Source organism: Leopardus geoffroyi, chromosome E2 (genome assembly GCF_018350155.1).
Source record: "Leopardus geoffroyi isolate Oge1 chromosome E2, O.geoffroyi_Oge1_pat1.0, whole genome shotgun sequence".
NCBI lineage: Eukaryota > Metazoa > Chordata > Mammalia > Carnivora > Felidae > Leopardus > Leopardus geoffroyi.
In genome coordinates, this window is record NC_059335.1 from 3,030,630 (window position 1) to 3,056,424 (window position 25,795).

Below are 25,795 nucleotides of genomic sequence, written 5' to 3' on the forward strand. Positions count from 1 at the left end.
GCGCAGGCGCAGCAGGCAACGTAGGGGGCACTTCCGGAAAGCAGTAATCTAGCACTACCGCCTCCTGGCGGGCGGACGCAGGAGCCTCCGCCCGGATGTGCAGTTTCCCCCTTCTGCGGTCGCTCCTGCCAGCGGTCATTGAGTCCACGTCTCCTGCCCCAGCATCTCTAGTCGAGATAGGCCCGCAGGTGGTGTTGACGCCTCCCTTCCCGAGCTCTGCCCCTCCAAGTTCCCTGGGGCACAGCTGCTTTTGCTCCTCCCGGCCCTCCCTCCGGGGGTGCTAATTACACCCTGTCTCCCCAACCTCCGGGTTCCTGCCTGACCGCCCGCTCCTCGGAGCTCCCCGGAGCCCCCGTCACGGTCTCCGAGGCAACGGCCACCCCCTCCAAGAAGAGACCGGGCCTCCTTTATTCCAAATTTTATCTTCTCTCTTTAATTTAAATTCTCTGAATAATTCTTTCTCACGTAGACTCGGGGCAGTCCGGGATGCGGATGGGGAGCTCCTGGCAGAGTGGGCCAGCCTCTCCTCGGGTCTGAGGGTTGACACGGGGTATGTACAGGGCCCGGCCCCGCAGAGAGTCTCGCAGTCCTCCCACCCCCTCCTCCACGAGGAAGGGCCCGGTGAGGGCAGGACGGTGCAGCTCACGGGGGAGGAGTGCCCACGTTCAGGAAAGCGCAGACACCGACCCCCTGGGCAGTAGCTCTTGGGAGACTGGCTAACTGGAACTCCTCCCCAGGGGATGCAGAGGAAGGGGAGGATGCTAGGAACGTGAGAGGCAAGGAGGGAGTCAGATCTATATACAAGGGACCCGGGGCAGGAGTGGGGATCTGCAGGACGAGGGGAGGCGAACGCAGAAACACGCCGCCCACCCCCCAGGCCCTCTGGAGGAGCACACCACTCATGCACAAGCTTGCAACTGCCACGAGGGGCAGAGGAGGGAGGGACGTGGGGGCCGAAGGGCGTGTCCCGGGCCAGGTGGGGCAGAATCACCGCTTGAAGCGGTAGGTGATGGGAAGCAGCAGCTTGCTCTTCTTGAGGGCCTGCACCTTCTTAAGGGTTTCGTCGTCCAGGGCCAGGAAGCAGCGGCGCGAGTACTCGAGCAGGCGCTCCTTGGAGGGGTCGAACTCGCCCACCTCAGCCAGCTTCTCGGGGGCTACGATGAGAAGCTCTGCGATGGGTGTGGTCAGCGCCACCGTGTTGCGATCTACCCGGTGGTGCTCGAAGGCCCGAGACATGCTCTTCAGCTTCTGGAAGGTGCCCAGGATCTTCTTGTATCGGCAAAGGACACCGTCTGCATCCTTTACTGCAGGGCCGGGCCGGGGCACAGAGACAGACATGAGAGGGACAGAGGCGGACACAGGAGGCAGATGGGGCAAGGGCAGATGGGGAGCCCAGTACAGGAAGAACTGCAGAACAAAATGGGAATCAGGACGAGGAGCAGCTGGGAGCCATGGTGAGACAGTGGCACCAGGGGAAAAGGAGGAGCCTTCTCCCCTCCCCATGTTACTGATGAGGAGCCTGAGGCTCAGGGCAGGGTGACCCCAGGAGGCAAAGCCGGTGAGGAGGGACCACAGAGCAGGACCCCACGGGCAGGCTGGGACAACCAGGCTAGGGGAGAAGGGAGGGCCTCCTGGGGCATCACAGCAGGCCCCTCCCCTCATCCCTGCTCCTTGCTCACCCCGCTGCCTCTCCCGGGCCTTGGGCTTCCCGAAGCGCCTCCGGCCAGCACTTCCCTTCTGCTTCTGCCTCTTCCTCTCCACGGCACTGCCTTCTTCAGATGCTCCGCTGAGCGAGGAGGCCGCAGACTCAGGGTCTGAGGCCTCACCCCCAGCCCCACCCCGGCCATCCCCTTCAGCCCGCCTGGGCCCAGGCTTCACCCGGCAGTGGTCCTCTGGAGAGAGGTAGAGAGAGAGGGACACATACACATGAACTTCCAGAACAGGGGAGAGGAGGCAGGAAGTCCATCTGCAAGGTGGAGACAGATGTCACACCACACACAGGTCCAGAGGAGAGGGGGGGCCTCAACCAGGGCTGGAATCCCCAAAGAGACAGTGCATATAGATGTTGCAGTCTCCACCAAGATGGCTGAGTACAGGGCAGGCGGTTGGATTTGGGGGCAGAGATCTTGAGTGGGGCATGGGTTCATGCTCCTCTGACTCCAACTTGACAGCAAGAAGTCTGGAGGAGGAGCTGAGAGAACCAAGACAGGACCTCAGGAGAGTCTTTGTGGGACCTCCAGAAGAGTAGACTCTAGAAATCCAAGAAGCAAGACCCTGGTTGGGGAAGAGGTTTCAGACCCTGAGAGAAATCCCAGGCTCTGGGTCTAGTGCGCTGGGAAAGTCAGGCACCCACCTTCACCTGGACGGTGTGAGCATCTGAGGCTCTGATGCAGGGGCCACCACCACAAGGTGGGCTGGGGGGACATCCGGTATTGGGGTTCTCACCAAGAAAATTCAGAGGCCCTTGGGCCAAACATCCTGGATAGGTTCCCATCAGCAACCCAGGCCACAGGGAGTTCCAAACCAGAGAGATCCTCAATAACACAGGTGTTGGGGGGGTGGGGGGTGGGGGGGGTGGACCAGACCCCTTGCCCAAAGTGTCAGGTGTGAATCACAGGGGAATACGGGGTCCTGCGAGGAAGCCAGTCAGGAGCTGAACATCATGAGGAAAGGAACAGAAGTTGTACTCTCCAAAAATAGGAGCTAAATTTTGGGAAAGGAAAGCCCTGACTATCTGGGGCAAGGGATGGCCACAGGGTCTGCAGAAGCAGGAATCAAGCATGAAGGAAGCTGGGCTTGGGGTCCTGGAGACCACCATGGAGTAAGAAGGAGATAACGATGCCAGGTCCCCACTGGGCCACCAAAAGGAAGGGTGAAGGTGAGGAGGGTCCCATATCCCCAGGAAGGGCCGGAGCTGGGTGTCAGGGCCTGGGTATGGGACAAGGGACTAGATCATCAGGCGCCTCACCTGCATCCATGCGGGCAGATGAGATAAACTTGTCCAGCTGACAACGCAAGAAATCCCTCTCTTCCTCCAGGTCCTCGATGCGTTTCTGTAGCCAGGAGTTCCTTTCCAGGGCCATATGCAGCTGGGCCCTGACCCCATTCATCAGGGCCACAGTTGGGGACGCGGCTTCCGGAGGCTCTAGGGACAGCGGGGAGGCTTGGTCACACCCCAGGCCTCAAGGGCCCTGCACCCCAGCTGCCTGGGGTCCCTCCGAGCCTGCCCCCCAGCTCACCCTCGAAGTTTCCCTGAGAGGGGCTCAGACTGTAAAAGATCTGTGGGTCTAGGTGGGGCGTCTCATCGAAGGGGATGGAGATCTCGAAGGCCTCATCGTCTTTCTTCACTGGAGGGGAGAGGCCAGGGGTCACCCCAGGGAAGGCCCCAGGCGCCTCGGACCAGCCCCCAACCACCGCAGCCCTGGGGAGGAAAGGGCAGGGATGGGTAGGGCAGCAGTGGGACCAGGGTCGGGGCAGGGTCCCAGCTTCCTCACGTGTCCTCCTCCGGCTGTTTCGGTCATTCATGGCGCGACCTCCGGCGGACCCGGGCAGCTAAGCGCCTCAGGGGCACTGGACAGAAACGGCAGCCACAGATGGAGGGACATCCCGCGGGAGGTGGGGCCCAACTCCTTAGGGCTGGGGAAATGGGGGTGCTGAAGGCTGGGACTCCTGGGTCTGAGGGAGGAGGGGACCCATACCCTCAGGACCGGGCGGGGACACCCGGGGTTGCAAACTCCAGGGCTCCCAGGGAATGAGGGGGCTGGGGACCCAGACCCCGGGCTACTGAGGGAAGGAGGAGTGGGTTCCACGCGCGGTCGACAGAGCGGACACATCCTGGCCTGAATGGGTCGGACCCTCATCACGGGTCACCTCGGGACCAAAAGAGGCGAGAGGTGCGGGGGGGGAGGAGACCGTGCCCCAACTTCCAGGCATAGGGTGGGGGTCCGGCCCACGCGAGCGCCTTCCCACGCCCCTCCCCCGCACTCGTGTGGGCGAACAGGGCCCCTCCCCCGTGGTGGAGGGGGCGGGGCGCGTGCGCAGTGCGGGGGAAGGTCACGCGTGGGGATGCGCCCCCGCCCCCGCCCTTTGTCCCCCGGGTGGGAGGGGGAGCGATGTTGCCAGGGGGTCCCAGCGGGAGATGCGCTAGGCCGCGGGTGCTGATGTGGCCACCATCCCCCCGCCCGCAGGTGCCCGGGGTCGGAGGGGCCAGGCCCCGCGCTCACCCACCCGCGCGCGGAATCCGGCCAGGGGACCGACGGCGGCGGCGCCCATGCCCGGCGCCGGGGAGCGTCTGCAAAGTGTCGCGGGGAGTGGAGGGAAGCGCCCACCCGCCGCGGGCGGGGCGGCAGAGGCCCCGAGTGTAGGGGCGGGGTGGCGAGTCGGAGGGGCGGGCAGGGACGCCGGCGCTCGCTCGGTCCGCGGGTCGTTGCGCTTCTGCGGGAGTCTCCGGCCCCAGGTGAGGCCCGCCGTTTGCGGCAAAGGCCCGGGCTGCACTTGCGCGACGGCCCCTTGTCGCGCTACCCCGCCCTCCGCGAAGCCTGGGCAGGGAACGTCAAGAAACTCCCAATTCCTGGAGAGCAGCAGGCTCCGGGGGTCCCCGGAGTGGATGGCGACGCACGGAGTGGGGCCCGGGAAAGGGAAGGAGACAACCAGGAAAGTTGACTTGCCGGGAGAATCCTTTTAAACGAAACCCTGGGAACTGGCCATATGGATCCCCGCAACCCGCCACTTCTCCCACCGTGTGTGCACCTCCATTACAGCCCGACCACACGGTTCCCAGGCCGGGAGGAGGGGGGCGGGGATCTGGAACACCACCACCACTAGCCCTGTGGTAGTGATTACGCGCTGGTTTTGGAACATTCCCACCCAATCTTGGCCGCTCCTCCCCCAAACCCCACTCAGTTTACTCACCTGCAAAGTGGGGAGATTATGATCCCTTTTAGCTTCGTTGTGAGGATGTACTGATATGATGCTGGCAAAACGCTCAGCCCAGCGCCTGGCCATAGTCTAGGCCCAACAGCGGGGCGCTGTTAGTGTTATTTGAGGTCAGACAGTGGGAGGCTCTTTCCCTCTCTGGGGAGTGGAGATGGCTAATTTGTTCTTCCACCCAAAAAGAGGTCGGAAGAAGAAATGAGGCCCAGCACAGTGCCTGGCACAAAACAGACGCGCAAAGAAAATTCATTAAGAAGGCAGATGTTTATTCGGCTCCCAGCCTCTCCTCCCAGTCACCAGTTGCTACTGGACTTTTCCTTTTTCTTTTCTTTTTTTTTTTTTTTTGCTACTGGAATTTTGGCCAGCTCTATGAGAGCAGGGCTGTAACCTTGCAGAAGGAGAATTTAAAGGTCTGCACCATTTAGAAAGCTGTGGCCACACTCCTCTCCTACCTGCTTCACATCATAGATAAACTGTAGCCTGGGTCAAAACGTCCAGGGGGAGTTACCTGCCCTAGATAGGTATTTTGCAAACTACAGGTTCATGGGCAGGGAATTCAATATAGTAGAATGGAATTAGCAAAAAGGAAAAAAGTTAATTGCATGTGGCAGAGATTAAGTACTGCTGAACTTTTGTTGCACATATATTTTGTGTATGTTTACTGGGTTGCCATATAAAATGTGTTTCTTACAGGAGATCCTAGCTTTAAGGAAAAAAAGGTTTAACAACACTCTACCTAGATGACACCCTTTGTGAGGGGTCAGGCTAGGACTGATCCCAGTGCAGAAGGCCAACCTTCCCATCCCCAGCCAGCCAAGCCAAGCACTGTGCGGATGCACTTGGGATGACCCAGGTGAAATGCTCAGCCCAGCACCTGGCCACAGGCGACGCTCAAGATCCGGGGCGCTGTTAGTGTTATTTGAGGTCAGGCAGTGGGAAGCTCTTTCCCTCTCCGGAGAGTAGACATGGCCGATTTGTTCTTCTGCCCAAGAAGAGGTGGGCCAGGCACTTGCTGAGTCTCCCTGCTGGGCAGCAGGCAGGCCAAACCGCTGTGCCCAAAAACAAATCTCAAGTGCTCAAAATGGGAAAGGTGTTTATTGGGTGTCCAGTCTCAAGTCCTGGCTGGGGGGTGCAAGGCAGGTCTGGGGCCCCTTCCCCCAGCATCAACAAGGGGGCGTCAGGAAGCTGGTGCAGATGCTTGATGGCTCCCAACCACGATTTTCGGGCTGGAGGATTTTCACACATAGCACTGTCTCCTGGGCACCTGGTCAGGCTCAGCCTGAGGCTCCACCCTAGGAAAGTAAGGTCTCCTTTCCACCTTTATCTCCAAAGTATCCAAAGGCTACTCAGGGGCTCCTCCTTCAGGCAGGGCTTGCCCTTTGCAGGAAGTGTGTCTGTGTCTGTGTCCAGGGCTGCAACCCAGCCTTCCGCACTGGCCACGTGTCTGAGGGCCACAAGAGTCTGGGCTCCCCCCAGAACCCCATGGCACCTGGGGTACCCGGCAGCCCGGCTCATGGATGCTTCCACCGAGTGTGCTTCTGCAGGGTGTTCTGCTCCATAAATCGGCGCGGGCAGTGTGGGCACTGAAACGGGCGCTCCCCCGAGTGGACCCGGCTGTGCTGGGCCAGCTCACCGGCCTCACGGAAGCGTCGAGGGCAGAGCGGGCAGCCGTGGGGTCGCCCGCCACCAGCCCGGTGAATGGAGTGGTGCCGAGCCAGGTGGCTGGCCCGCTTGAATGCCTTCCCACAGGTGTCACACTCGAAGGGCTTCACCTCCGAGTGGGTGATGCTGTGTCGCTGCAGGTATGACATGTACTCGAAGACCCGGGAGCACACGGGGCAGCTGTAGCACTTTTTCTGAGCTGAAGCCCCATCTGCCCCGGGCTCTCTCTCAGACTCCTGGTCCACCAGCACGGTGTACGGGATGCCCTGGGTGTCAATAAGCAGGTAGTGGTTGGGCCCCGGAGGGGAGGAAGGCTGGGGAGGTCCTGTGGAGGAGGAAGGTCCGGGCTCTGGGGACCTGCCTGTCCGAGAAGGAGGGGCCTCCATGGCCTCTGCGGAGGGAAGCGCCAGGGGCTGCGGGCAGGGGGGCGACGGCAACACCAGCATCCGGAGGGGTGGCTGAGGCCTGGGGGACGGGAGAGAGGATGAGATAACACAGACGAGGGAAGCTCAGGGGCACCAGCTCCGTTCCTTCACCTTCTGTGTGCCCTGCCCAGAACTTCTGCACCCCCGAACCTCCGTCACTTCTCCAGTCCTTCTGCCCTGGACTCTACGACCTTCTGTGAACCTTCTACCGTCTCCGTCGTAGGAAAGCCTCTTCTGTCCTGTTCCATCACCCACTGTAAACACAGGCACAAGCAGGTCCTCGCTCTAACTTCCACCCTCCTCCGGTCACTAGGTGCCCTTCTACTCTGGCCACCCGCAGGGCTTCTCTACTACCCCCCACCCCCCACCCCGTAGACCTGCAGGTCTCTCCTTCTCTACGCTCCTGACCCAGGTCTGGGTGTTAGCCCATCCTATCACTCCGCCCAGGAGCGTTTTCTACCCATTCTGTATTCGCCTAAGCTCTAAGGCCCCCAGGTCCTGACCCACCGTCCAACAACCTCCCTGGACACCCCTGAGCCCCCCTTCCTAGCTCGGCTACCGGCAGATTCTCTCCAGTCCACGCCCATCCACTGCCTCCCTCCCCCCTCCCCCCCCCCCCCCCCAGGTTCTCCCTAGATCCCAGCGCTCTCAAGGGCTCCACCCCCGACCCGCGGCCCGGCCTCCGAGCCTTTCTCGGCGAGCTCGCGGCCATGCCCTCCCGAGCCCCCGCGGCGGCCCCGCCCCGTTCGGCGCACAGGTCCCCGCTCCTGGCCCCGCCCCTCTCCGCGGCCCGCTCCCTGCTCCCTCCCGCCTCCCGGCCCCCGTACCCGGTGCAGCAGCCTCTCGGGTCCGGGCGACTCCGGAACGGCCCCGGGCTACCCCCGTGGTCGCAAGTGATGGCGGGGCGGGCGCCTCTGGGTGTCCCCCGGGAGCTGGTAGCACCGGTAACAGGAGAGAGGACCGGGGCCCAGAGAAGAGGGTCCAGGGGAGGAAGGTGGGGGCGGGGCGCCTGGGCGTTCGGGAAACGGATCCGGCCAGAAACACACGCCGAGAGGAAGGTTCCCGGGTGCTAACGGTCCGGGCCGCCTCCTCCCACCCTGCCGCCCACCCGCCGCCCCTCCACACACACACGCAAATAAAAGCCCTAAAGTGGAGTGTGGAATGTTTATTGAGTAAGGGGTGAGGGTTGTGGGTGGGAAGGGGGATATACAGAAACGAGCCAGACCGCGCCGTGCTCTTTTGTCAAATCTTCCGCGCAGACAACCGTTCACCGCCTCGGAGGAGCGGAAGCCCAAGCCTCAGAGAGGTCGCGTCACTTGCAGAGGCTCACACAGCACAGCTGGGCCGGAACCCAGCTCAGAGGCTGGCTCCCAGGCCCAGGGAGGGGCAACGACTTGGTCTACATCACACAGCTAGACAGGAAGGTAAGGAAGGAACGGTGTTTCTCCCCTTGGACAGATGGAGAAACTGAGGCCCAGGGTAAGGCAGTAACCTCAGAGAGGCAGGGAGCGTGTGTGGGAGCGACGCTGTGTGGCTCGCGAGGCCCGGGGGCCCGGGTCGGGGCCTCAGTGCAGGCGCACGTGCTGCGCCAGCTCGGCGGCGTCCTGGAAGCGGCGCGGGCACAGCGGGCAGGTGTGCGGCGGGCCTGCGCGCGCGCGGTGCGTGGCGCGGTGCCGCGACAGGTGGCTGGAGCGCTTGAAGGCCTTGCCGCAGGCGCCACACGTGAAGGGCTTGAGGTCCGAGTGCGACACGCGGTGGCTCTGCAGCCGCAGAGGGCTGGCAAAGACACGAGCGCACTCCGGGCAGCTGTAGCCCTTGCGCGGGCCGGGTTCTCCCGGCGCCGCCTCGCGCTGGGGCGGGCCCCGGGGCTCCTCCTCCAGCTGCACCGTGTAAGTGTAGGGGACCCCGTTGGCGTCGATGAGCAGGTGGCGGCCGAGCCGCGGGGGTCGGGGCCCTGCCGCCGCGGATGGAGTGGAGGAAGGGCCTTCCGTCTTGGGGAAAGGGGGAGCCTTGGGGGGCGGTGGGTCCATGGCCTCTGGGGAGGAGGACCGAGGGTGGGGCGGCCGAGGCGGCAGCAGCAGCATCTGGGGTGTCAGCTGGGAGCAGTGGAGGGGAGAGAAATTAAAATCGCCGCTTCCTGGAGGAAGTGTCCCCATTATTACTGCTTGTCATGCCCTCTGCACCACTGACCTACCTCTCCTGCAAAACAGAAACCGACTCTAGGCCAGACCGCGTGTTCCATCAAGCCGCTTCCAGGACACCTCCAACTGGGCCGGGCACATCCCTGCCTCTCTCCTCCTGCTGCTTCCTCTCAGCCCCCGAGCCGCACCAGAGGCCTCCATCCCGCCCCTTGCCTTCCCCGCAACTCCCCCACAGCCTGCCGGTCTCCAAGTCGGCCTCCTGTCTTCACACCTCCGTGGCCTCTTTTATTTCTAACGGGTCCTCCCTCCTCTTCCCAGGCCCAGGTGGGGGCACCAGGGTCCCTGGAAGGCCTGCCCACCTCTGGACACGCCCGTGGCCTCGCTTCGCTCCCTTTCTTGGTGCGGGTCCAGAACGCCACTAACACAGTTCCCCGCTTTCCACTGGGCTTCTCTACGGTCCTGCACTTAACCCTGCACGTAATCCCCCCCCCCCACCCCCAAGTCTCAACGCCCTCACCCCTGCCTAACCCATTGTCTGCAGTTCGTGTACACATCCCTAAGGACGCCTCGACCGCCTGCCTCCTGTGCGCCCCACACCCTGAACCCTGCTACCATCTAACCCCCCACCCCCACGCCCCATCCTTGTTTGTTCTGTCTTTACCCTTCAGGGCCTCCTCCTACTCCCCGCTGCTCTGACCTGGGCCCCCGAGCCCCCTTCCCCCTCCTCTCCGTGAGCATCTGGAACCTCTGTTACTCCATCCCTGCAGCGCGCTCCTCTGCAGCCCCAGCGCCCAGGCCCTCCGTCCCCCTCGTCGCCGCACCCTCGGGGCCCCTCTCTCCCTCCGGTCCTCCCGCCCCGGGCTCCTTCCCGGCCGCGCCCCACCCCCACTCCACCCCACCCCCGGCGCGCCTGCCCCTCCCCCAGCCTCGCGCCGTCCCGGAGCCAGGCTCCTCCCTCCGTCCCGGCCCCCGTACCCGATGCGGCGGCCTCTCGGGACCGGAGGAGCGGGCCGAGGTCCCGGGCGGCCCAGGCTTCCCCTCGCGAGTGCCGGCGGCGGCGGGACCGAGACTTCCGGGAGCTCCGGGCCGGCGGCGCCGGGGACGCGGGCGCTGGGGGCGCGGGCGCGGGGGCGCGAGGGGCGGCGGCGTCGCTGGAAAAGGGCACCCTCCGGAAACGCGCACACCGCAACGAAGGTTCCGCTGGCCGTGAGCCGGCGGCTCCCACGGCCCGCTTGCCGTGAGCCCCGCGGCTGCGGGAGGAGGGCGCGGGCTCCACGGAGACAGCCCCGCCCCTGCCCCGGCTCCCCTCCGCACCCGACAGGAACTGTCCGGCTGCTGCGACAGAGATCAACTCATAAACCGTCTAGGCGGTCTGTCTTTGCCCGATGTCCCTGAAGGAAGGGGCGCGCCCAGGTCTGTCCTGTTGCCACTGGGCCGTCCCGCCTGCGCCCCCGGCCCGGTGATGCAGGGAGTGGAAGGAGGGGGTTTCTGTCCATCGGGTAGACCGAGGTCCAGAGGCCAGCCATCAGAATGTGCCACAAGCCACTACTCTCCCACCCAGGAAATGGGGGAAACCGAGGCTCACAGAAGACCAGATGTCACCAGTGACAGAGATGAGGAGCTGGGGCATTCCCCACTGGGCAGATGGGGAAACCGAGAGCCAGAAGGCCAGAAGTTGCTGAATGTGGAGTTGGAGAAAGGTGGCTCTTCGCGTCAAGTTGAAGGGAAGTTGAGGATTGATGGCGCCTGAACAAACCGTGGTGCCAAGGGGGAAGCCGAGGCCGGGCAGCAGGGCCCCGGTGCATGTGCGCTTCGCCACGGAGAGGGGCCGGGCAGCACAGGCCGCATCTGGAGCTTCATGTGGTGGCACGATAGCCGCATGTAGGGCACCCACAGCTTGTCCTACAGTTATGCAGGGAATTGTCAAAGAGCAGGGAAGCGGTGCGGGAGACAGGGGACAGCAGCAGCAGGGCAGGGTAGGGCACAGTGGAGAAAGGGGTGTTATTGCTGTGCCCAGCCCCAGGACCTGAGGGAGGTGGGAAGCGGGCAGAGCTATCAAAAAAGAAATTCCTGACCTTCGCGCTGCCCAATGGGACAGACACTAGCCGAGTGGAGCTACTGTGCCCTTGGTGTGGCCATTGTGGCTGAAGACCTGAATTTTAAATGGTATTTCTCTCAATTTAAATCTAAATAACCACACGTGGCTAGTGGCTGCCTAGTATGGGGCAGCCCCTGAGCCACCCTCAACCAGTTGGAAACTGGAGACCAGAGGGCCAGAAAGGACTCACAGTAGTATTCGGTTTGGACCACATGCTACTTTTCAGTGTTTTACTGGGGGCAACATTTAAGAAGCCAGAAAATGTACACACAAATTCATAATTCCAGGCACACTTGGAAAAAAAAAAAAAATGTCTAGGTGTGGCAATAAGCTGGAACTGAGAAAGTATTCTTCAGAAAACCTTCCAGAAACCCCCAAATGCCCCAACATTTGTGATATTAGGCTGAAATTAAAGACCCTCTAGAATTGTGCTGTCCAAAACAGCAGCCACCTGTGACACATAGCTTTTGGAGGCTTGACAAGTGTCCGGGCTGAATTGAGGTGTGCTGTAAATAAATGCAAGGCACCCAACAAATTCTGAAGACCTAGTTCCAAAAGAAAAGATTATCAACTCTTGCACAAATGACTTATATTGATTACATTTGGACATGAGAATACTTTGGACATACTGGTTTAAGTAAGGTATGTTATTAAAATTGATCTCACCTGTTTCTTTTCACGATTTTTAATGTGGCTCACATTCTGTTTCTACGGGACAGCGCTGTCCTGGAGATTCTTCCCCTTGTGATTTCACAAGGAGCCAGGCAGTAGGGACAGTGGAGACCCTGAACTGAGGGCATGCCTGGTTCAAAGGGCAACGACACTGTCTATCTACACCAGGGTTTCTCAACAGTACTGCTATTTGGGGGCTGGATCATCCTTTGGTGTCAGGGGCTGTCTTCTGCATTGCAGGCCAACATGCCTGGCCTTTGCCCTCCAGAAGCCAGTGGCCCCCTCCCTCATTCCCGCCCCCCCTCTTGTGAGGACAGACATGCCAAATGTCCCCCAGGGCAACACTGATTCTGGTCTACACAGACAACCACCCAATGAGTCTCCTGCCCAGATCGCCTTTGAGTTTTAGACCCATATAGTACCTGCATCCATGAGAACCACACCACCCCACCCCACGCCCATCCCTGGAAATGACAATGACCAACATTTACTGAGCCAGGACTGCGGCGCTGGCCTTTGCTAAGGGTACTGCATCCTCGGAGCAGACCTACGAGGTAGGGGTTGTGAAGATGCCTTTCATAGATGGGGAAACTGAAGCTGGGCAAGATCATGTGATTGGCCTGGGTTCATACTGTCCTCAGGACAGTTCCTGCTTCTGCCTCACTCCACCAGTCAGAGCTCAGGACCATTGTCTGCAAGGAGTTCACACCTCCCCACCACCACCACCACCACTACTACAGCACTGCAAACCAGTTTGCCCCCTGCTTACAGTGAAAGCCCCCCACCCACCCTCTGCCTCCTCCAGCACCCTCTTTTTATGGCAATAGTGCAACAATATATATTCTTTAAACCTACAGAATCATGTCATTCCCTGACTTAAAGCCCCCCTCACTGCACTCAGAAAACCCAGAAACCCATCAAGCACAATGCAGCCCCCAGCCTCTCCCATGTCCAGGACCTTTGTTTGCTGTTCTCTCTGGAGTGTTATTTTTAGCCCCTCACGAGGATGGACCCTTTCTGGTCTCTGCTCAGATATTTCATCATGGAAGCTTTGCTGTGTTTGAGGTCAAACTTGTGTGACCACATCCCTCATGCTGGCATTTGAGGCCCTTCATGAAGTGGCCCAGCCACCTCACCTCACCCTCCAGAGCTCCAACCGCACACAGCACCTCGCAGCCCTCCGACCAGACCCCGAATTTTTGTGGCTCCAGGTGCAAAGGCTCATGTGTTTTCTTGACCTAGAACTCTTCCCCTTCCCTCTGCTGGCAGCCTCCTCCTCGGTCTTCCAGAATCCTGTGTGTCCTGACCTCCTATACGCCCTGCTTGTCAGCTCCAGGAGACTTCTTATACCTCGTCCGCTCAGGACCTTCCCTGGTTCCACCCGGCATTCCAGGCCTCTCCCCATGTGCCCCAGCCACCCTGACCAGTCGGCTGCACCGAACCATTCTTGGTCCACGCTTCACATTTTGGAACGTTGTGTCTCTGCTCGTGCCGACTGTCTGGCATTTTCACCCCCCTTCTGTTAGCAAGTAAATCCCTGGCGCTCAGCAATCTCTCCCACCTCATCTGCAACCGGTTCCTCGAGTCCCCAGACTTCCATTCACACAGCACATACGGGGCCTTGCTAAATCCTCTTAATAACCTGGTCAGGCAGGCCCTCCACTGAGCCTCAGGAAGGGCAAGAGGCTTGCATCTCCAGCCCAAGTGACAGAGCCGGCACTCACACCCGGTGTCCAGTATCCCCACTTCCCTCCCCAGCCTGCAGTCTGAGCCCTGCCTCCTGCAGGAACTGTTCCTGGACCAATCTCTTCTCAACGTCTACCATCCATTCCACATTATCTTGCATTCCCTCGCGACAAGCCCTTCTCCCCTTTAGGAATAAAGTGACTGCCGAGCCTGTGCCTCTGGGCCAATTTGGGTCTTAGCAATTCACTCACCAGGCTTCCTGCCCTCCTCTCTGCACCCCATCCCAGGTCCCCACACCCTCCCTCACAAGGCTTCTCAATTTCCAAGGCCCACCGCCCTTGGGGCCACTCTGTCCCACGCCCCAAGACCGTTATGTCGCCCAAACCCTCACCGCTCCATTGGGCAGGATCCTAACAATGCCACATCTCCTGCCCTGACCCACTGCTCCGAGCCTTGGCCCAGCCATCCTACCCTGGTGTAGTCAACAGTGTGGGCTGCAACGATGAGTTCCAGGATGCTTCCAACCTCCCAAGCAGAGAGAGGTGTGCGTAAGAAAGCTCTCTGGCCAAGAACTCACACCCACAAAGGAAATGTTCCTACACCATTTGGGTTCCAGCCCGACCCCAGCAACTTAAGAAGACTCAAAATTCACACTGATTTGAGTCTGTCTCAGCAGGCCCCATGAGTTGCCACAAATAAGTAATGGAGCAGTACGTGCTGCCTTTGAACGGTACCTCACACTTGTAGCTCGCCTATGAGACTTCCATCCCATTTACAGATTGGGAAACTGAGTTCCTGAGCGGGACAGTGATCGATCCCAGGCGACAAAGGGGGGTTGTGGCGGAGTCCGTGATCCAACAAGAGGCTCCCGCCTGTCACCCCAGACCAGAGCTGACTGGGGGCCACAAGCCATTCCGTATTTCAGGAATTTGGAAACTGAGGCTCAGGTCACACAGCAAGCCTCTACATCTGTACCAAAACCAAGAGGTGCTATGGAGCCTCCGTGGCCTCTCCACCGTCCCGGAAGTTCCTTCCGGCCTAGTCGTCCCGGACGTACGGGGCCGGCTGCCGGGCATCCTTCACACTCGCGGACAGAGGCGGCAGAGCCGGGCGAGCGAGCGCGACGCCGCCCGAGCGGGTGCGCGACGAAGGCTTTGACGCGCCGTGGCTCCTCGGGTGCGCGCAGCTCTGGAAGAGCCGGATCACGCTGGCGGGGCCTGGGCTGGGGCTTGGGGGGCTCCTCCCTGCGCTCGCGTAGGGCGCACCCCGGCGGTCCGAGAGGGTCCGAGGCCGCCGGGGGCGCAGGAAGAGGAGAGAACCCGCTCGCTGAGCGGCGGGGGCCACCCCGAGGAGAGCCGGGGCAGGCCGACCTCCGGGCGCCGAACCTGGGGCAGGACGGACGGAGTTGGGAGAGTTCTCCCTTCGCAACTCACCGCCTCTGAGCCTGTGCGGCCCGCGGCCCCGGGCCCGGCGCCCCGAGCCCGGCCGCGCGCCACCCGGTGCCCTACAGGTTCCTCGGCACCGCCCGGCGCCCCGCACGGCGGGACGAGCTCCGGGGGCCGCCCCAAAACTGCCCGCCGCGCGACGGTGGGGGGGGGGGGACGCGCCGGTAGCGCCGGGCCCGCTCCAGCCGCCATGTGGCCGGATGGCGCCCCGGAAATCCGCCCCGACCGGAAATGATCTCCTCAAACAACGGTTCCGGCGGCGCAGTGGGAAACGGCCTGAGAAAAGGGGTGTTAGAGTCTGTGTTGCCGCACAGCGAAGACCGAGGGCCGGAATTATTCATGCCCCGCGGCGGCTGAGGAAACCCAGGCCTTGACACTTAACACCTCACACGGCAAGAAAATAGTATTCCCCCTGTGCAGCTGGTAAAACCAAGGCCGGAGAGAGGTCGTCACTGGCCCTGGGTCACACGCTACTCAGGGCCAGTTAGGGTAATGCCAGCTCCTCCATAGGTCTGGAGCGCTGGAGGCAAACGACCCCCAGATCTAGAGCACACCTGAACTCTGGGCCTCCACCCGCACAGCCAGCAGGGAAGCCCTTCCCTGAGGAATACTCCCGGATCTGCTGGGCCACCTCCTGGGAAGGTCAGGGGTGGGCAGAGGGGGCCTGCAGTCCCACCCCAGCTGGGTGAGTCAGTGCTGGCAGAGGTTGCTGGAGCGCTTGAAGGTCTTTACACAGGGGCCACACACTTAGGGCCAGGATTCCGAGTGTGAGACATGTGCTGGTGGCGTGGAGTGCGTTCTTACAGGTTTGCAAGCACACCAGAACCCTGGGGGGACTTGGCCCATCTCCCTTTGCATCCTGAGCTGCTTCCTACAGCCACAAGACGTGGGGAGTACCTCATGGAAGTCAATAAGTAAAGGACTCCTTGGGTGTGGGGGCACAAGTGAGGACAGAATAGGTGACCCACTTGCTCTGGTTTGGGATGGGTCCCAGGACTTTCCCAGTTTCAAAACTGAGAGGAAGAAACAAAGACCAAGACAATAAAATAGATGTCCTAACAGACTTGGCAAAACATTACCATCTGGTTGAGGACAGGGAGTAGAGAATTCATTGGTGATTTACAGAGGGATTATTGAAGCCAGAGAGTGAACTCCCCTGTCATAAATCGCACCCGGTACAGAGTGAAAACCCAGGGTCCCTCCCTCTTGGCTGAGGCCTATGGGAAAAAGAAGATCATTCATCACCTTACGAGGTGAAAGCATCTTTTTCATTATTTCTCCTGCTTTCACTACCTATAGACGGCCAGCACACCTCAAGGTTGGAGATCATTCAGTTTGGGATAGAACAACCCAGAAAAGGATGCTGCCTTTTCTATTAGAGATGCCAGAGCCAAGCTCTGCAACTGACATCTCTCGAGCTGGATGTGGAAGAGCTGGGGAAAGATTCCCGGCACACTGCTCACTGAAGACATCAGTTTTAAGAAACAATCATCAAAACTAAAAGGCAGCCTATGGAATGGGAGAAAGATATTTGCAAATGACATATTTGGTAAAAGGTTAGTATCCAAAATCTATAAAGAATGTATCAAACTCAACACCCAAAAAACAGATAATCCAGTGAAGAAATGGGCAGAAGACATGAATAGGCACTTTTCCAAAGAAGACATCCAGATGGCTAACAGACACATGAAAGATGCTCAACATCACGCATCATCAAGGAAATACAAATCAAAACCACACTGAGATACCACCTCACACCTGTCAGAATGACTAAAATTAACAACTCAGGAAACAACAGGTGTTGGCAAGGATGCGGAGAGAGGAACCCTCTAACACTATTGGTGGGAATGCAAATTGGTGCAGCTACTCTGGAAAACAGTATGGATGTCCCTCAAAAAATTAAAAATAGAGCTACCCTATGACCTGGCAACTGCACTACTAGGTATTTACCCAAAGAACACAAAAATACAGATGTGAAGGGGCACATGCACCCCAATATTTATAGCAGCATTATCAACAATACCCAAGCTATGGGGAGAGTCCGTATACCCACTGATGGAGGACGAGGACGAGAAAAGATTTGGTGTGTGTATATATGTTATGTGTATATATATACATACATACATATATACACACAACAGAATATTACTCAGCCATCAAAAAAAAAAAAAAAGTGAGGGGCACCTTGATGGCTCAACTGGCTAAGCATCCGGCTCTTGATTTCAGCTCAAGTCATGATCTCATGGTTCATGAGATCAAGCCCCACTTGGGCTCTGTACTATCAGCCCAGAGCTCGCTTGGGATTCTCTCTCCCTCTCTCTGTCCCTCTCCGGCTCGTGCTCTCTCTTTCTCTCTCTCAAAATAAATAAACATAAAAAAAAAAGATTGAAATCTTGCCATTTGCAATGACATGACTGGAGCTAGAGTGTATTATGCCAAGTGAAATAACTCAGAGAAAGACAAATACCATATGACTTCACTCATATGTGGAATTTAAGAAACAATACAGATGAGCATATGAGAGGGGTGGGGAGAAGAGAAAGGGAAACAAACCACAAGAGACTCTTAACAATAGGGAACAAACTGAGGGTTGACGGGGGGGGGGGCATTAAGGAGGGCACTTGTTGGGATGAGCACTGGGTGTTGCATGTAAGTGATGAATCACTAAATTCTACTCCTGAAACCAAGATTGCACTGTATGTTCACTGACTAGGATTTAATTAAAAATTTGAAGATAAAGGCATCAGTTTTCTGTCCCTGTCGATAAGAGACTCAGCTTCCCCTAATGCACCAGGATGTGCTGAGCCTGCTCCCTAGTAATCCTGAACCACCGGCGGCAGAAGGAACACTTACAGGAAGCCTGATTACTTGAAGGCCTTGCCACGAGCCTCACAGATGAAGTTCCAGACACCCAAGAGGGAGAGGCCATGAGCCTGGAGACAGAGAGCATTCTTGAAAACCTGCAGGCACTTAGGATAGCTGAAAACCAGGTGGGAGTCAGCTCCCTTACTTCCAGGCTGTCATCAGGCTTCTCCACTCCCACTGTGTATATGTAGGTGTATGGTATGTCCTTCTGGTCACTGAACAGGTACTGGCCTTGACTCAGAGCAGGAAACGAGCCTGAAAGCCTAGAGAGAGGGGAGAAGGGTGTGGAGGAGGAGGAGGAGGAGGGGGAGGGGCAAACTCAGGGGACGGGTACTGGTTGAGGACATAAGCCTCCGCGATGAAAACAAAGCCATGGGCATCACTGAATCCAGAGGAGAAGCTAAAGGAGGAAAAAACTGCATTAAGTGAAGGCACGGAGAATTAAGCTAAGGGTTGTGGTGACCAAAGACCTTCTCTGCATCCCCCCAATCTTGGCTTACCCATGTCATCCTCCATCCTCTAGTCCTTAAACCCCCCCATCTTGACAAGGGGCTGGGGGGGTTTTCCGTGGGCCTCTGTGCGCCAAACGCTAGGCTAACTGTACCACTTCTCCGCGCTGCCAGGACTCACATGGGCCTCCTGCATCTATCAACCGATTCCTACCGGTGTCCTTATGCTTCGGGGCCCCTGCTCCGGGGAAGGGAGAGGGGTGCTCCCAAGTTCTCGGGAGGCGGCCCAACTGAGTCTTTCAGGAGCAAGGAGCCATCGACTCAGACCGGAAAGGAGGGGAGCGGTGTTCACATGAAAACCGTCCGGGCGGAAACACATGCCCTCCAAGGAAAGGTTCCAAACGCCTTTTGTTCGATCAATCGCTCACCAAATACTTGTCAAGTGTCTCTTTCATGCCAACTTCTGGGGATAAACGTGAGGAAACCAGATCGAAGTAGCCCGTCCCTTCGTTCCCTTTAGAGGCGACAAATCTTATTTTTATCGGGCACCTGCTGCAGCAAGGCGCTCTCGTGGGCCTCGTGGGGGCGACAAAGACCAAAAGATTGAACCTGTCACCGCCCCCCCCTTCCCCCCCCCCCCCCCAAGCGACCTAAGCACGTGGAAGCAGTTACGGATGACAATCAGGACACTGAAAGCATCACTAATGGATCTTATGTAGGGGAGACTGGAATTTCAAAGGTCCTTTAGTGTCTCAAACTCAGCCCTACCGTTTTGCAGAGAATACTGAAGCCCAGAGAGGTTAAGTGAAATGTTGGTCACACAGCAAGTGGATGCCAGAGCTGGGATGGCAACTCAAAGTTGGGAGTCCATACAATTTCTCATCCCATTATGTTCATTATAGGGAAATTGTTTCATGGCCCCTGAGAGGTACAAGGGGTGAAACTAGAAAGTTCAGATTGTAAATGGGAGCTTCCTCCGGGAAAGAGTTCCCTGAGTGTGACGCAGAGAGGTGGATCCTGGCCAAATACATGCCAGCTGTGGGTGTTGGCAAGGAAAAACCAGAAGGCGGGACCTAGACTCAATGCTAAGTGTTTTGAAGGATTAAGCATTCCATCACGATTTTGTGGCAAACTTCAGATTTTAATCAAGCAGTTTAGCAATGATAGGATCCCAATTGAGTCTCCAAACAATCAGACTCCAAGTCTCTCCGGGTGAATCTGAGAAGCATTGTGTGACAGCATTGGCCATATGGTGACTCCGTTTCCCCCTTTGTCATGTGGAGGCCACCATTCTTTGTTGTTGTTGTTTTAATACACATAAGACATAAATTACACAAAGTACACAAGCCTTAAGGTTACAGATCAGTCGATTTTTACATGTATTCGTAGCAGTATAACCAGCAACCCAGAGAGAGCTCCCCAAAATGCTTCCTATCAGCCATTAATCTCCAGGGAGGGTAACCACTTTTTATTTGTTTTTCTTTTGTAAATGTGTATTTTTGAGAGAGAGAGAAGGGGAGGGCAGAAAGACAGGGACACACAGAATCCAAAGCAGACTCTGTCTCTGAGCTGTCCCCACAGAGCCCAATGCAAGGCTCAAACTCACAAGCCATGAGATCATGACCTGAGCCGAAGTTGGTCACCCAACCAAATGAGCCACCCAGACACCTCCACTTTTTCTGATTTCAATTCCTAAAGACTGTGTTGGCCTGTTTTTTTTTTATTTTTTTTTAATTTTTTTTTCAACGTTTATTTATTTTTGGGACAGAGAGAGACAGAGCATGAACGGGGGAGGGGCAGAGAGAGAGGGAGACACAGAATCGGAAACAGGCTCCAGGCTCTGAGCCATCAGCCCAGAGCCTGACGCGGGGCTCGAACTCCCGGACCGCGAGATCGTGACCTGGCTGAAGTCGGACGCTCAACCGACTGCGCCACCCAGGCGCCCCGTGTTGGCCTGTTTTTAAACCTCATATAAACAGGGGTACGTGGGTAGTTTGGTCGGTTGAGCATCTGACTCTTCATTTTGGCTCAGGTCATGATCCCAGGGTCGTGAGATCAAGCCCTGAGTCAGGCTCCATAATGATCGTGGGACCTGCTTAAGATTCTCTCTCCCTCTCCTGCCTCTCCCCTGCTTGCACATGTTTTCTCTATAACTTAATTTTTTTTTAACACTTATTTATTTTTGAGAGACAGAGAGACATAGAGCACAAGCAGGGGAGGAGTAGAGACAGAGGGAGACACAGAATCCAAAGCAGGCTCCAGGCCCTAGGCTGTCAGCACAGAGCCCTGCGCGGGGCTCAAACTCACAGACCGCGAGATCATGACCTGAGCTGAAGTCAGCTGCTTAACCAACTGAGCCACCCAGGTGCCCCTCTCTCTAGAATTTAAACCTCACGTAAATATAATTGTATTGTACCTTTTTGTGACTGATTCTTTCACTCATCAATATCTCAGCCACACTGTTGTTGTTTTCAATAGTCCCCTCCCCCCACCAACGTTGTGTAAGTTCTGCTATATGGCTATCCCACAATTTCTTTTTTTCTTTTTTAATATATATATATATATATATATTTTTTTTTTTTTTTTTTTTTTTTTTTTTGAGAGGGAGACAGAGTGTGAATGGGGGAGGGGCAGAGAGACAGGGAGACACAGAATCCGAAGCAGGCTCCGGGCTCTGAGCTGTCAGCATGGAGCCCGATGCAGGGCTCGAACTCACAAACCATGAGATCATGACCTGAGCTGAAGTCGGAAGGATGCCCAACCGACTGAGCCACCCAGATGCCCCTCTTCTTTTTTCTCTTTAACTGTCAATGGACGTTTGTTTTGGCCTATCATGAATAAAGCTCCTAAGAATACACCCACTCCTGTACGTGTCCTTTGGTGGATATAAGGACTTGTTTCTTCTGGTGTGTATCTGGGATCAGAAGTGTTGGGACCTGGGGGCGCCTGGGTGGCGCAGTCGGTTAAGCGTCCGACTTCAGCCAGGTCACGATCTCGCGGTCCGGGAGTTCGAGCCCTGCGTCGGGCTCTGGGCTGATGGCTCAGAGCCTGGAGCCTGTTTCCGATTCTGTGTCTCCCTCTCTCTCTGCCCCTCCCCCGTTCATGCTCTGTCTCTCTCTGTCCCAAAAAAATAAATAAACGTTGAAAAAAAAAAAAAAGAAGTGTTGGGACCTGGAGTAAATGTACGCTTAGCATCAGTAGGTATTAATAGTCTTCTAAGTGGCTGCAGCAACTTACATTCCTGTCAGCAGCGTACGTAGGTTCCAGCTGCCTCACACCCTCCCCAACACTTGATACCAAAAGTCCTTTTAACCTCAGCCTAAGGGGTGGGAAGAGTGTCACATTTCATACTTTCCTGATGCCAAATGATGCTGAGCACTTCTGACTGTGTTTACTGGTCACTTTCATAGCTTCTTCTCTGAAATGTCTTTTGAAATATTTGGCCCATTTTAAGTTGAGGGATCTCTCTCGATGGCCAGGAAGGAGGCCCAGAGGGTTGAAGAAACCAAGGTCTGGAAAAGCTGAACAATTTGTTCGTGTGACACAACATTCCCAGTCCATCAGGCTGCCATCACAGAATACCAGATACCTGGTGGGAGAAATGTACTCACAGTCCTGGAGGTCAAGAACTGTGACCAAGATGCCAGCAGATTCAGTGTCCGCTGAGGGGCTCCCTGCAGATTCACAGACAGCACCTTCACACATGGAAGGGGTGGGGAAGCTCTCTGGAGTCTCTTTAAAAAATTTTGTTTTTTTCAACGTTTATTTATTTTGGGGACAGAGAGAGACAGAGCATGAACGGGGGAGGGGCAGAGAGAGAGGGAGACACAGAATCGGAAACAGGCTCCAGGCTCTGAGCCATCAGCCCAGAGCCCGACGCGGGGCTCGAACTCACGGACCGCGAGATCGTGACCTGGCTGAAGTCGGACGCTTAACCGACTGCGCCACCCAGGCGCCCCTCTGGAGTCTCTTTTATAAGATCACCAAACCCATTCATGAAGCCTCCACCCTCATGACCCAGTCAATTTCCAAAGGCCTCCTCTGCTAACACCATCACATTGGGGATTAGGTTTCAATATGTTAAATGCGGACAGGGAGACACAAACATTCAGTCTATGGAAACAGTAAAGCAGGCACTTACACGCTAGGTCCTGAGTCTCTGATGGTCTCTGAATATGGCCAGATACTGCCCCATCTAAGTGTTCCCCAACTGAATGCAGTTACCAAGAATCTGGGAAGCAGATGTGCTCCAAAGGGCAAGAATGAAAAAGAAGCAGGACAGATGACAGTGGGTGCTTCCAGAGCACTTGGACTTGCGTAGTTCAAGTCCAAGTGGGAGGTTGAAGGAAAAGTGTTTGGTAAACACAAAGACACTAGAGCTTGATGAGGATGTAGGGAAACTGGAACCCTCAGACGCTGCTCGTGGGAATAAGAAGTGGTGTGTTTCCTCCAAAAGTTAAAGATGAAAGTTACCATATGACCCAGCAATTCCATTTGCAGAGAAATCCTCAACAAAACTGAAAACACAGGGGGGCACCTGGCTGGCTCTGTCGGTAGAGCATACAACCCTTGATCTCGGGGTTGTTGCATTCGAGCCCAACTCTGAGTGTGGAGAGATTGCTTAAAGATGAAATCTTTTTAAAATATTTATTGATTCAGGGGCGCCTGGGTGGCGCAGTCGGTTGGGCGTCCGACTTCAGCCAGGTCACGATCTCGCGGTCCGGGAGTTCGAGCCCCGCGTCGGGCTCTGGGCTGATGGCTCAGAGCCTGGAGCCTGTTTCCGATTCTGTGTCTCCCTCTCTCTCTGCCCCTCCCCCGTTCATGCTCTGTCTCTCTCTGTCCCAAAAATAAATAAACGTTGAAAAAAAAAATTAAAAAAAAAAATAAAATATTTATTGATTTTGAGGGAGAGTATAAAAAAATCCTTAAAAACAAACAAAAAAACCTGAAAACACGTTCACACAAAAACTTAGGCATAAATGTTCAGAGCAACATTCTTCATAGTAGCCAAAATGTGGGCAATATAAACAAATGTCCATCAACATCTGAGAAGTAGTTCAATCCTATGTAAGTATATCCTTTCCAAGGGATATTTATTATTCAGCCAGGGCTGAATAAGCCTAGAGAACCACCCATCTTCCAGAGTGACTAAGCATAACGTACTAAGCCAGGGACAATGCTGGCTGGAGACATGAACAGTTAGTTACTAGCTTGAGGAACTTAGACGATGTGCTGCAACCATCACAGGAGGGTTTTGAGCGAGGCACTAGCATTGTGAGGGCTTTAGGATTTCTCTGAAACTAGTGTCCTGAGGTCAGCAAGAAAGAAGCTGGGATGAAGGTGGTGCTATCACTTGGCCGGGGAGCTGGAGGTAGGCAGGAGTCAGAGGATGCTTTCCGGAGGAAGTAAGTTGTGAGGGAAAAAAAACCCGCCAGGCTCCACCAGAAAGCTTACCCCGAGTGGCAGTCACAGATGAAGACCTAACACCTTGAGGAATGAAAGTGTGAGATTTCAATTGGGTGCGGGGGAGGGGGGGGGAGGGGTATGAAATGCTGTGTTTGACCAGGGCACAAAGTAGTAACAGGGGGGGGCTAGAAGGCTTGGTGGGCACTACACTTCATAGAAGGGCTTTAAATGTCAAGCCAAGGAGCTGGGATTTTTGTCTTGACTCAAGAGAGCCATGCAAGGGGCTTGAACTGAATGAGGTCAGATCTGAGTTTCAGAAAGCTCTGCCAGACTGTGTTGGTGGGCTAGTGGAAACTGAGAGGCCAGAGAGGGGCCGATGCTGAAATCCAAACATGAGAAAGCATGAGGTCCGAGCTAGAGAAGGGGTGGTAGACAGAGAGAGATTTCAAGAGCGATTACACGAGGAGCCCTAAATTCTCACTTTTCAGATTCCATTGGCTGATTTTAGAGACTCTTTTCTTAAGTTCACTTATTAATTGAGAGAGAGAGAGAGAGAGAATACGGATGAATCCCAGGCAGGCTCCGCGCTGTCAGGGCAGAGCCCAATCTCATGAACCACGAGGTCATGACCTGAGCCAAAACCAAGAGTCGGACTGAGCCACCCGGGCTGATGTTAATGTCCTCAAGAACTTCAGAGCTGCAGAGAGGAACTCGTCACGCGAGAACAATAACGGCATTAGCCCCTGCGTGTCCCACCATGTCCGTGCAAAGGCATTACTTGGCGCTTTCATACCTGGTTCTACTTGATTACCCTGCGAGGTAACGCATTACCATGCCCGCTTTACAGGACAGGAAACTGAGGCTGAGAGAGGGAGTTCACTGCTCAAGCGCACACTGGTAGTGACCTTTCCCCCTCCGCTTCCCCCCCCCCCCCCCCAATCCCTTAAGCCAAGGGTGTCCGTGGTTATAGCTTTGGTTCCGGCCTTCGGAGGCCGATCGCCTTCCCTCCACCACCGTGGCCCTTCCAGCCTCCGCCCGCCTCTCTATGGTGTTCCTCCAGCCGTTCTGCACACACGCTTCCTCTCGTTTCCCTCCCACCCTGGCTGCTCTCTACCCGTCGCCACTCTCTCTATGGTTCGCCCTCCCCGCAACGCTCCCCGTACCCACTTTCTCTAAATAACTCAATCCCGGCCGTCGGCTTCTAGCGCCCGTTGAAGACGAGCTGGGGCAGCCTCTCTGGTCCGGCCGGCGGGAAGCGGCGGCCACTGGGAGAGCGCCTGCGAGAAAGGCCCGGGGAAGGAGGGACCGTGACTTCCAGGGAGAGAACCTGGGAAGCCTGCGCGCCGTTCAGGCCCTTTGCGGAAATGCTCCGGCTGGAAACACGAAGCACAGAGGAAGGATCCGCTTTCCGCTTGCCCAGCCCTGAGGAACTGGGTATCCCAAGAAAGATCCCTGTCTCCAGATGAGCTTCCCACCTCTTGTTTCATTTTTGTTCTGACGGCGCTGGAGACACGCAGGGAAATCGGGAAAATGCCCACCTCGTGACACAGACCAGGGAGAATGCGGCCAAGAAGGGGGAAGGAAGTCGCTCAGACGTGGTCAGCCAAGACTCAAGTGGATCTCAAGCCCTTGCCCCTGAGTTTCCGGAATCTCTGTGGGTTTTCTCCCTTGAAATAGCTGAGATAGAAAGCGACAGGAGGGCTCCTAAAAGAGGCAGAGCAGGGCCCTCACGGTCAGGGTCCTGTCTGGTTCCCAGCCTCATCTACCAGGATTCTCCTTCACACATGGCAGAGCTGATTTCTTTTTCTGTTTCCTTTAAAAGTGGGTAAAAATCCGCCAAGTGGATGTACCACAAAGCTAATGAAGCTGAGACTTGAAAGAAACTTGCTTACGATTTTCCCAAATTTGTCAACACAGCTACAATAGTGATGAGTCTGCAATGAAGGTTTCTTAAGTTACCAATAATAAAATTTTGATCAACCACATCAAAGGAGAGATCAGAGGGGTGCCTGGG

General features: G+C 56.6%; 3 protein-coding genes across 18 annotated transcripts; all 3 read right to left on the reverse strand.

Annotated features, from left to right (window-relative positions):
• Positions 1 to 410: 410 nt before the first annotated feature.
• Positions 411 to 5,185, reverse strand: CCDC106 (coiled-coil domain containing 106). Of its 11 annotated transcripts, XM_045441392.1 has the most exons (7): positions 4,912 to 5,184; positions 4,228 to 4,538; positions 3,495 to 3,570; positions 3,240 to 3,347; positions 2,969 to 3,145; positions 1,680 to 1,892; positions 411 to 1,304 (listed from the first exon to the last, which is right to left on the reverse strand). In XM_045441392.1, exons 3-7 carry the CDS (start codon positions 3,523 to 3,525, stop codon positions 988 to 990), a joined length of 846 nt encoding a protein of 281 aa, XP_045297348.1. In that variant the 5' UTR covers positions 3,526 to 3,570; positions 4,228 to 4,538; positions 4,912 to 5,184; the 3' UTR covers positions 411 to 987. The 11 variants fall into 11 exon arrangements, with proteins under 11 accessions (XP_045297348.1, XP_045297354.1, XP_045297356.1 ...); XM_045441398.1 differs by lacking the exon at positions 4,228 to 4,538 and having other exon boundaries at positions 4,912 to 5,185; XM_045441400.1 differs by lacking the exon at positions 4,912 to 5,184 and having other exon boundaries at positions 1,680 to 1,786; positions 2,969 to 3,143; positions 4,228 to 4,490.
• Positions 5,186 to 5,546: 361 nt separating this feature from the next.
• ZNF581 (zinc finger protein 581) lies at positions 5,547 to 25,041 on the reverse strand. 3 transcript variants are annotated; one of them, XM_045441406.1, is made up of 2 exons: positions 24,949 to 25,041; positions 5,547 to 7,059 (listed from the first exon to the last, which is right to left on the reverse strand). In XM_045441406.1, the coding sequence occupies exon 2, from the start codon at positions 7,038 to 7,040 to the stop codon at positions 6,444 to 6,446; it is 597 nt and encodes a 198-aa protein (XP_045297362.1). In that variant the 5' UTR covers positions 7,041 to 7,059; positions 24,949 to 25,041; the 3' UTR covers positions 5,547 to 6,443. The 3 variants fall into 3 exon arrangements, with proteins under 3 accessions (XP_045297362.1, XP_045297360.1, XP_045297363.1); XM_045441404.1 differs by lacking the exon at positions 24,949 to 25,041 and adding an exon at positions 7,847 to 8,036; XM_045441407.1 differs by lacking the exon at positions 24,949 to 25,041 and adding an exon at positions 7,579 to 7,606.
• On the reverse strand, positions 8,170 to 25,053 carry ZNF580 (zinc finger protein 580). Of its 4 annotated transcripts, none has more exons than XM_045441411.1 (2): positions 24,949 to 25,053; positions 8,170 to 9,115 (listed from the first exon to the last, which is right to left on the reverse strand). In XM_045441411.1, exon 2 carries the CDS (start codon positions 9,101 to 9,103, stop codon positions 8,585 to 8,587), a length of 519 nt encoding a protein of 172 aa, XP_045297367.1. In that variant the 5' UTR covers positions 9,104 to 9,115; positions 24,949 to 25,053; the 3' UTR covers positions 8,170 to 8,584. The 4 variants fall into 4 exon arrangements, with proteins under 4 accessions (XP_045297367.1, XP_045297365.1, XP_045297366.1 ...); XM_045441409.1 differs by lacking the exon at positions 24,949 to 25,053 and adding an exon at positions 10,136 to 10,454; XM_045441410.1 differs by lacking the exon at positions 24,949 to 25,053 and adding an exon at positions 9,906 to 10,031.
• Positions 25,054 to 25,795: the final 742 nt, after the last annotated feature.

What these genes read in the sequence shown, in the direction of transcription:
- ZNF581 (XM_045441406.1), bottom strand. Translation starts at nt 7,040, where the DNA reads ATGCTGGTGTTGCCGTCGCCCCCCTGCCCGCAGCCCCTGGCGCTTCCC.
- CCDC106 (XM_045441391.1), bottom strand. Translation starts at nt 3,525, where the DNA reads ATGAATGACCGAAACAGCCGGAGGAGGACACGTGAGGAAGCTGGGACC. An exon ending in CTCTCAGGGAAACTTCGAGG is followed by an intron (nt 3,146 to 3,239) that starts GTGAGCTGGGGG and finishes CGCTGTCCCTAG; the next exon opens with AGCCTCCGGAAGCCGCGTCC. An exon ending in ATCTGCCCGCATGGATGCAG is followed by an intron (nt 1,893 to 2,968) that starts GTGAGGCGCCTG and finishes ACCTCTCTCCAG; the next exon opens with AGGACCACTGCCGGGTGAAG.
- ZNF580 (XM_045441408.1), bottom strand. Translation starts at nt 9,261, where the DNA reads ATGGAACACGCGGTCTGGCCTAGAGTCGGTTTCTGTTTTGCAGGAGAG. An exon ending in GTTTCTGTTTTGCAGGAGAG is followed by an intron (nt 9,116 to 9,213) that starts GTAGGTCAGTGG and finishes CACTGCTCCCAG; the next exon opens with CTGACACCCCAGATGCTGCT.